General features: G+C 38.2%; 1 protein-coding gene across 1 annotated transcript; it reads right to left on the bottom strand.

The window, feature by feature from the left end:
- Positions 1-666: 666 nt before the first annotated feature.
- On the bottom strand, positions 667-2887 carry LOC140933617 (brain-specific homeobox protein homolog). Its single transcript, XM_073383221.1, has 2 exons — positions 2507-2887; positions 667-1489 (listed from the first exon to the last, which is right to left on the bottom strand). The coding sequence occupies exons 1-2, from the start codon at positions 2772-2774 to the stop codon at positions 1077-1079; spliced, it is 681 nt and encodes a 226-aa protein (XP_073239322.1). The 5' UTR covers positions 2775-2887; the 3' UTR covers positions 667-1076.
- Positions 2888-10199: the final 7312 nt, after the last annotated feature.

Raw genomic sequence — 10199 nt, 5'->3', positions numbered from 1 at the left:
ACCGATGAAAATGCAGGGAGAAACCCTCGCGTAGCCTATCCACAGACGTTTTTCTTTTTTTATTTCGACACCTTGCACTTGCGGTCAATAAATCCTCCGCGGTTTTGATTTCCATACGCGCGCGCGACGATCTCTAAAGAGAAAGTGGAGGGTCTGTGAACAGGCTAAACCTCGACGGACTGTCATTCCGGTCATCTGGGGCTTAGATATTCCTGTTCGCTTCATGCTAGAGGTTTCACTCGCCCCCTTCCTCCTTGCGCGCCCCTCGCGTTTCCCTCGCGCCCCCAACCCCCCTTTCCTAGAACTCAGTCCTCTCCTGAGTGGTCACTTGACTCGAAAGCAGACTTGACACTTGCCTGCTTAACTGGTCAATCATGAACTTTATTAGCCTATTAGTAATTGCCATGCTAAGGAGATTTCTCATTTCTTGTAATTCAGCTCATAAAAATGGTCTTATATTTTGACAAGATTTGGATAATAACCTTTTCAATTTATGCACGGTCCGTATAATGACTTAAGTGATCACATGACAAAAACAGGAACTAATATCAGTTGGTATCAAGCTTTAAAACAGGGCCTTACAAACAGTTTCTAATGCAATCTTCATATATACATATTCATTAAACATACACATCAGTTATCATGTACATTACAAAGTCAGTGCTCTTTATGCGTTGATGCGCACTAATCATGGATTAGCTAATCAATTTCCTATCCACTTCCCTTTTAATTGTTATAATTAATTTTCAAGTCGGTCTCCTGAAATCCAGAAACTCATGATCAAAAACTACGATAAATTCAGGTATATTATGACAAGACTGCATCGTATCTAATTCTTGACTTTTGTTTTCGCTTTATCTGTTTCAAGCTAATTAATCGAGATCACTTTCACACACCAAATACTATATTATACAGGGTGTTGCTGATACTTGCTATGATCTTGAAGAACTACCAAAAAAATTTAGATCTCAAATTAGAGTAACTCCCCAAGAGTTGGTTCTCAAGAACGATACGTAATACTATGTAAAAATTTTGCGGTTTTATCTCATTAAACATTCTCTTTAGTGGACTAAAACCTAAACTAATGACTGTTCGCTTTCTCTCTTTATCTCCACTTCCTCGCTTTCCATTACGCAGCTTGCCTCTCCGTTTCTTTTTTTGTCTTCATTGTTGGTTTCCGCGTCATTTCGTGTCTGCCCATCGCTGCTTTCTGCTTGCTTGGTCTGTTTTGCGTCTTTCTTCCATTTCATTCTCCTGTTCTGGAACCACGTTTTCACTTGTGTCTCGTTCAAGCCCAAAGTCTGAGCAAGTTTCGCTCGGCTGGACGTGTCCAAGTACTTCTGTTCGGAAAAGGTTTTCTCGAGAATGCGCAACTGGAGATCAGTGAAGACAGTGCGAGATTTGCGGCATCTGCGACCGCTCGGTGTCCTTATGGTTGGCTTAAGGCGAAAGTATACTGGGAGAGAGTTCAGAACTTCAGGGCTGGGATCTGAAAAGAAAAAGAAAACTTTAAAAATAGCAAGAAAAAAATCGAACGCTTTCACGCTTAATAGAAGGGGAGAAGGCAATATTGGACCGAAAAAAGACCCACTCAGCTATGCAAAATCTATTTTATCTCGTATACTAGTACTACAGGACAATAACATTGCTCTCGGTCGGAATTTTTAGTTTTCAAAACTTAACCACGTAAAGTAAACCCCACTTCTGTTTACATCGGAGAAGATTTTTGTCTAGGGTAAAATGTTCTCATTTATTGTGATATTTTCTTGGAAATGAATTGGGTACTGAGTTCAGTGATGGGCAGCCTCATCAGTGAGCTTTTAGTCAGCCAGATGTGTCTTCTTCGCTTAATGCGACAAGTATTTTCATCTATAGATAAAACTAGAATGGAGATTTGTTCCTTTTTTTAACAAGAACCTGCTGAATTCCCAGTTTGCGTAAATATAATTAAATAGAGGCGTATAGTCTGTGAACTGGTATTATACTAGCAAGTTCTAATATATCCAAGTGAAATGAGATTTCTGTGACTTGTGTTCATATCACGATAGTTCGACTCGCACAAACCCCCGAGAAGATAATCGCAACTCTTTATCTTGGGTTTTGAAAGAGTTCATAATAAAAGGAGGCGTTGAAAGTGTGAAAATGTAATTACAAAATGAGGGATTCCTGATAAAAAAGGCCCTTTTTACGGAAAGGAAAAGAAAGATTAAATTACTTTTAAGTATTTGCTTTCAGTTTAGGGAATTCGTGAGTTTTAAGCCATTATCGGCTCAAATTTCTTTTATTTCCCCTCTTTAGAATCTTTTCGCAGCTTCAAAGTTGTTAATAGATGACTTAAAAATGGTACCATTACGATAAGCGCTTTCATTTTTCAACGCAAAGCACAGAAACAGCTTGCGGACAAAGGATTTATAAGCCCGACGCAAAAAGGGCAATCTGATTTAAAACAGAGACACTCCCTTAAACAAGCCTTTCCTAAATAGGTTAAAATTGATAAGAAACTTACCTTGGTAAACTGTTGAATGCTCTTCGCGGGTCCGTGAAAATATGCTGGGCATGCCAAACTTGAACGAGTTTCCATTGCCTGAAGAAACTTGAGGCTCGTGTAAATGATTATCTTGGGGCTGTTTTGGAACTATATAGGGAGACTGTCTTCTTACCAAAAGATCGTCGATTAAAAACGAAGATCGAACTGGGGGACTTCGAGGAATTGCTGGTGGAGTCATATATGGAGATTGCTGGTACAAAAGCATTGGATCTTGCGGGAAAAACATTTTCAGTAGAATAAATGTTAAGTTCCGTGATTTCTGTCAGCTTCAGTACTTTGCGCTGAATGAGTTCTCTAGGAGTTGCAAAAGCTTTAAAGACTTTGACAGTTCAGGGGAGTGTCAGGTCTGTGTACATCACGCTTTTTTGTTTTCATTTAAAGACAGGTTCATTTAATGTGATTGACAGTTAAACACAAATTATGTTCAAATTTAAATTTCTATTTAATCACCATTGAAGATTGAAAATGTTGGAATCAGCCTGATATTTATTGAGTGCAATAGCGTAATCGAGCTTTGAAAAAAACCTAAAAACATGTATAATATATTTACGTGTCTAACAACACTTCAACACATCCTCAACTAGGAAATAATTCTCCTTAGAGATCCTTCGAGAGAATTTTCTGCCAATTAGCGATATCAAAACTTTATTGGCGACAGTTAAAAACAATTGTGTTTATAATTCCAAGAGAGGGTTCAACTGCTCACAATGAAAACAGAATATAACACTGCAGTCAATAAAAACTGGCTTTCTTTATGTGTTTAATTAAATACGCAGTTTACGGGAAGTGAATAGCTGAAAGAAAGGTTTTAATTTTGTCATGTCGAATAAATATCCGACACCATTAAATTCATTATTTGGCACTTACAACTGCAAAATGTGAGGTAAATTAATTTTAATTCCTCTAAAATAGTATTCAGCCTTTTAACCGAAATATTTGAACGGTGGAAAATTGATTTAAAGTTATTGATTTTTGAAGGCTCTTCAACCAAATGCGAGGAGAAAATGTCAATTGTTTTAATGGTTTGAGAGAGTTCACGACACTAAACAAACATAATCAAAGAACTGAAGATTTCCTTTGGCTTTTATTATTAACATTAAATGTCATATTAAACAATATCATGCAGGCATTTTGCTTTTGATTGTGAGTCAGCAGAGGAAGTGTGAAGTAATGGACCTAAACAGCAAATGTTTATTCCAATCCTTTATATACATCCATGAAAAGAAAATGGTTCAGACCATTAGTCGAATTGAGCTGGATCCCTTTTGATTTGGGTACGCTTTAAAATAAGCAAGCTAGCAAAAAAACAGAATTTCTTATATTTTAAAAAGGGTATTGTTCATCGGGGTCAGAAAAAAAGTTGTAATTTTATGCATGGGAAACTCGATCCGTCTTACACCCTGAAAGCAATTTTGTTTTTAAAAATTCAGGATTTCCAAATTATTTGATTCATCGAAGTGTCGGGTTACTGTTGACCCAAAAGCGATTCTCTGGCATGCTTTTTTATCAATTTATTTGCACCGTCCATTTGAAGATAAATGAAGCTTAGTTTTGACGATTAAATTATCTACGCTAAACGTATCAGTGAATAAGAGTTGGTAAAAGGAACCACAACTCAGTAAAGAGTCCTAGATGAAGCAAACGTCTTTTTTGCTCAAAAATCAAGTTTGATTTCTGGCAAATAAAAATTAAGGTGGCGAGGAGGATTAAACTATGTAGAGGTCATTCAGACTTCAATGTTGTGCCGAGCGTTTTCCATTAATGTTTTTATATCGTTACAGAAATCAGAGCCTGGAGTAGGTCAGTAGCTTCTCTTTCTACAAATTTTGATTGTAGCTAGATTGAAAAAGAGCACTGAGTTAATACGCGTGCATATAGTAGAAAAATACTAGAATCGCCCTCTCCTTTTTCCATTTTAAACAGTTCTGCTTTTCTAGACCAGCAAAAACCTCTATTTCGTAAAAAGGCTTTTTGAAAACACCGAAAAGTAAACAACTTATTGAGAGGAACCGGCCTGTGGCTAACATTTAGTTTAAAACGCAGCATGCGATTTCCGAATTTACCGGAACCTTACGACTTAAACATCGTGCTGCAAATTAAACTCGCCAAGCTCAACTTGAAAAAGGAAATCGCATGGACAAATATTTCTTCTCGATCAAAAAAAGTATGTAGCTCAGTTTGCATGTTCATATGTTTGAAAACGCTCGTTTAGGTAATCTTCCAGATGCACCATTTGGAAACCCATTATAGCTTTCTAGACATTATGTGCAAGTAACAGGACTCTAAAATGTTTAACTGGTGCTATCATTCAAGCATGCGAAAGGTTAAAACAAATAATCAAGATGTAATATACTCGTAATGTAAAACAAGAAATGTAATTAAGACGTTTATGAAAATAAAACATTAGGGAGTGAGTCCAATTCTATTCATCTCTCTTTGAAAAAAGAAGTCCTCTGTGGAGAGGGAGGAAATTTGCCTTTATGATTTTTTTTTAACCCAAAAAGGCAACGGATTTTTTCATTTCCATAACTTTAACTTAAATGACAAACAGTTTCTATTCACGATTTGTTATTACTTAAACTCGGCGTTGTTTCATAAGTTAAGATCTTCTTGTTTGATTAAAAATGACGCGATTTTTGTGTGATAGGTGAAGCAATAAGCTTGTAATAATTAAATAATCAAACCACAGGGCTCCCTTATAAAAGAGCCGTAAATTTTCACTGTTCGCAGTTTCATGGACTAATGATTTTTCTCTTGCAAGACATAATTCTCGTATAATTATTCTGAACAAAGCATGAAATAACTAGAAATAAGTCTCGACGTCACAGCCTTAACAATCTAGTAACCTATCATAGACGAGCTCTCACTTATCTTTCTTGTTCCTCTGAAGATGTAATAAGTAATTTTATCACCGGGAAATCAGATAAGCGCCAAATAAAAACCGATATTTACTTTGTCGATCAGTAAGGAGGGATATTAAGGAAATACTTGTCAAGCAAAACGGTTATTTCAGTGTCATTTGAACTTATTTCTGATACGATTTTCTTATCAATTCTGCTCTACGTGCACGTACAGCAAAGGAAAGACCCCACCGTTGCATAAATAAGCTGAAAGTACAGCTGCTAGCTTGGCTACTATGCAACTCGCGTTATTTTCGAACAATGCTTTTAGAAACGTTCATTTGTAATTGATGATCCATAGTATAAACTCTGTGTTGCTGAAACGCCTTCGTTAATTGATTGTATTAAATACCTTTTAATTAACTCAGCGAAGGCGTTTAATGTGTATGCAGTACAACCATTGAGTGTTACAGACTGGCTGTCGGCTTGATACAAATGGGCCGTTTAATTTAACACAGGTTTCACTAGCACCTTTTAAGAAATTCATCGATCAGGATTGAAGAACAATAATTAAGAAGAATATTCTGAAATTGTCTCCTTAGTAGTAGACCTCTCTCACATGTTCTCCCAAGCATCGTTGTCAGATATCGATCGCTGACAGCAAAACGAACCATGCTCACCAAATCACCAAAGAAGACTATTATCAACTGATAAAATTTGATTAATTTTTGTGATACACCCATAAATCGTGGTTCTATTAAGAAGACTGACTGTCTATTACACACCCTCATGCATTCAAGAGACAAAATTCGATTTCATTTGCAACGGAGAACTGAGTACTGAATAGATGTACAACTGAAAAAGATCTAGAGGTAACCCTTTATGCAGAGGTTTCTTGCTAATTGCAGCTATCGTATGTTGAGGTCTTCGTTGAGTAATGTAGCAAATAATATTTCCTGTAGTATTTTCTACCGACTTTAATTAAGACTGGACAGAATTGCATCTTTCCGCTGATTGGTATAAAAACGGTTGTTAGTTTTTTCAGAACCGTAAAATGATCCAAGAATAAGAGAAAGCATGAAAGAGCACAGAATCTCTGATGGATAGGATTAGTTTTGATTTCTAATAACCAAACACAAACTTCAACTTTTTGAGGGCGGACTCAGAGAGCACCGCAATCCCTAAATTTGCCCCCGACTGCCTTCATTGTTTAAGAGCCATTATCTGAGAAAATCGAGAATCGCACGACACTCGTCAAAAAATCGATTTTTTTTTTATTTTGCCAAAACATCCCTTTTAGTGACCTTATTTAAGGAAAAATAGTTTTGGGTTCAAACGATTCATTTTAAAGGAGAAATTAGGAAAAGTTTGAAAAATCGATTTTATGCTCGTTTTTCGCACAAAACACGGCAGGATGCAATGGCAACTTCGAGAGAAGGGTGAACGCGTAAGAAACATTCCCTGACATTGAAACTTCACCGAATTATTATTTTGTTCTTACTCTTGAAAATCCTAAAAGAAAATTTGATAAACAATGCTTTACATTTTTATAATCGACAAGTGTAAAGAGGTCATATTTGTGACGTTAGACGTGCTAGAAAATGAAGGCCAACTTTGACTATTAAAAAAGGCCTCTGGTATATGCCGCTTGATCATAAAATCAATATAAAATGGAACCTTGGCTTTTGTACTAACTTACTGGAAAGTTTTAGCTCTGGAAATCAAATATCATCCTGACACCAAAGCAAGCGGTGAGAGCAATTGAATTGGGAAATTTATGCAAATTAGACGGCTTGCGGACGGTTGTCAAACTAAAAGAAAGGTTTTACATGAAAGGATTACTCACCATTGCTTGTAACACGTTTTTACGGCAAGGAAAGTTATTTCCAACTTCTTTTGCGTCGTTTTGAGTCACAAAATATATAATTTTTAGCCAAAAGACAAACGTACGTTTGCTCAGCAACTGCGTCCGAATCCGGCCGTGAATCGAAATAAAGTCACAACACGTCGAAGCAAGAGTTACAAGAGTTTTTACTTCAGTCAGGAGGCAAAAGGAATAAAAATTCATCGCAAACTAATGACTTCGATTTTGAAAACCTTTCATCACTTCAATCGTTCGTCGGCTGATAATAAACATCGCATAAGATCGTATGACCTTTGGTGTGACCGGAAATTGGTCACACGCTTTAGTCACGTCATCATGCTGTCACGAAATTTTCGTAGCTGTTGTCAGCAATTTTAATACAGTTTTCACATTTTTTGACAAGAAATCCTCTCATCGCAGTAGAAACAGCCATGCATATTTATTTTTCTTTTATTTACCTACTAGGCTTTGAAACAGCTTTTTTACCTTCGAAGTACTAAACAGGAGGGGTACCTCGGATTCCAAGTGTCGTGAGTGATCCGTGGAAGCGAAAATTAAGACCAAAAAAGAACGAATATTTTGAATACTTAAGTAAAGCCACAGCTAAAAAAAAAATATTGTTCAAAATATTTTCAAACTAAGAAAAAAACATACTTCGATCATCCCCGTGACTTGGAATCTGGTCAGAGTACCCCCTCCCCCTCCCCTCCTCCCCTATGCCGGGTCAAAATACTAAGTTCCCCCGGCCCAATGTCCCATAGTCAAGGGAGTATACTCTCTTGCTGTAGTAAAGAACTTGCAGAATAATACCAATTCTCCGTGGCCAACGGATTCAACGCTACAGTTTACTTTTGGTTTTTCTTGTTGATTTTTTCGCTATTTGCTCACGATCAGGAGCCTATAACCCCAACCACGACCAAATTATGAAAAAAAAAACACAAAGAAACAGTCAGTCAGATAGACAGTACATAATTAAAAAGACCTCGACTAAGATTAAAAAAAATCAATACATGACACTGTCGAATGACATGGTCTCCCTAGATTCCCAAGCCTCGCAAGCAGACCTTCCTGTCCCACGAACGTTGGGTAGGATTGTAGGACGAGCCAAAAGAAAGTGAAGGCTATAGGCTCTCGCGATGATGCAAGGAAGGTCGAGTATTATATTCCCCTATCCTGGTCGCCCAGGGTAAGTCTGCGGAGGAGAGTGACTGAGGGGCTGTATGTTCGAAAAGTTGACTAACGCCCCCCGGGACTAACGCTTTCACCCTGCTTCTTCTTATTCGCTTGATAGTGATTTCCTGTTGTTAAACGTTTGAACAACAGGGCCCTAAGTATTGTGTTTCGTCTTGCACTAAAAACCCATAAACCTTATAAATTTCACTATGGGACTTCAACACCTCCCTTGAATGATCCATTTCGCTAAACGGGACCTCAAAACAACGATTCCGTGTATCCTAAGGGAGTGTATACTATACTTTCCTGGCTCTCGTCACTCACAGTGAGGTGATGGTGGCTTACACAGTCCAACCTCCATGTGCGACTGCCAATCCAAAAGACCAAATTTTCCCAGTCAAAGCCTTACAGTTGGAACTTCCAGTAAACGACCACCTTCTGTAAGTGACTGCGACCACTTTTTGGGCGTCACGGTTAATTGTTTTCCATAAGCGACCAGTTGACGCATTCTCTACTCTCTATTTTTGCTGTGTGCACTATGTTCCTTAGAAAATATGAAGACCTTTAGCGACATCGTGGAACTACACATATCCTAACTTAGTAGATGTAGCCAACAAAGTGAAGATTATGTTGTGATTCTAGACTATTCTATATCTCACTCACCTGAATCCCTCTTTAAATTGAGCATGATTTAAAAGCTGTATTTGTCAAAAGAGGTAAAAGATAATATTTTGCCAGGAATTTGTTACACCGCCATTTAATAGAATGTGCCTGGACCTCTTCTCGGAATAGACCCCATGTGGTCCGATTCTTCTAAACGACCACCTCCCGTTAGGGACCACTAAGTCTTTGCATTTTTGGTGGTCGCTTACTGGAGGTACGACTGTATTACTTTGACCTATCAGAGGCTTACCGATAATAAAGGGGATCTGGAAGGGGGCATGGATGCGACAATCACATGCAGGTCGCTTACTTAAAATAGTAGACATCTAACTGACAATCAAAGTTTGTGCTTATTATTGGGGTTATCTGGTGTTTACTCACCTCCCAAGCTACCCTGGGCGAGCCAACTTTTCCTCCATTTCCTTACAAAACTTGGTAAACCATTTACATGAGAAACAAAAGGTTGGTTCGGATAGACGCCTTACTACCAGTAGTGGGCGGAGTTGAGGGCTTCCGGAAGTCAGCCCTCCACTGAGCCGGTAGTGGTGGCCTCACCCTTCCAGCCCGGCTAATATTTCTCCACTTTGGCTCGCCCAGCTACAATCGGCGACAAAATGAGTTGAGACACTTCGCCCAAAAGTAGGCTTTTTTACGTTTTATGAACTTCAAAAGGAGGAAATATAGCTTTCCTCCCCCATCCCCTCCGTACAATGTTGTGCCCTTGTTCTTGCTACCTATAGAAAACAACAAACACCCCAACTTTGAATGGAGGGGACAGGGGAGGGTGCGGATTCGTTTGTTCTCCGAAGTCACCCTATTTGTCTCAACAATTTTGTCGCCGATTGTAGTTGGGACAACACGGTCAAGGCTAGACAAAGACAGCATGCGCAAGCACTGATGACTCGGACAAAGTGGTCAGTTTTTTCCTCATATAAACGCTCGCAAAAGTTGGCTCGGCTGGGAGGTTGACCTTCTCTCCGGCACAGCTTTTCTCCATCCATGGGTTCCAAACAGTCTTTTAGCAGTCACGTTTGAAATTTATAGGAAAATGATGTAGCACTTTAAAAAATAATAATAATAAAAATACACTTTTTTTTTTAGCCTGTCAATG

The sequence above is a fragment of the Porites lutea genome, chromosome 4, assembly GCF_958299795.1.
Source record: "Porites lutea chromosome 4, jaPorLute2.1, whole genome shotgun sequence".
Taxonomy (NCBI): domain Eukaryota; kingdom Metazoa; phylum Cnidaria; class Anthozoa; order Scleractinia; family Poritidae; genus Porites; species Porites lutea.
The sequence above is the reverse complement of the archived record's forward strand: the minus strand, read 5'-3'. Positions and strand labels throughout refer to the sequence as shown.

Coding starts and splice junctions, on each gene's coding strand:
- LOC140933617 (XM_073383221.1), bottom strand. CDS start 2,774: ATGTTTTTCCCGCAAGATCCAATGCTTTTGTACCAGCAATCTCCATAT. Junction 1,490..2,506: donor GCATTCAACAGTTTACCAAG/GTAAGTTTCTTA, acceptor TTTTCTTTTCAG/ATCCCAGCCCTGAAGTTCTG.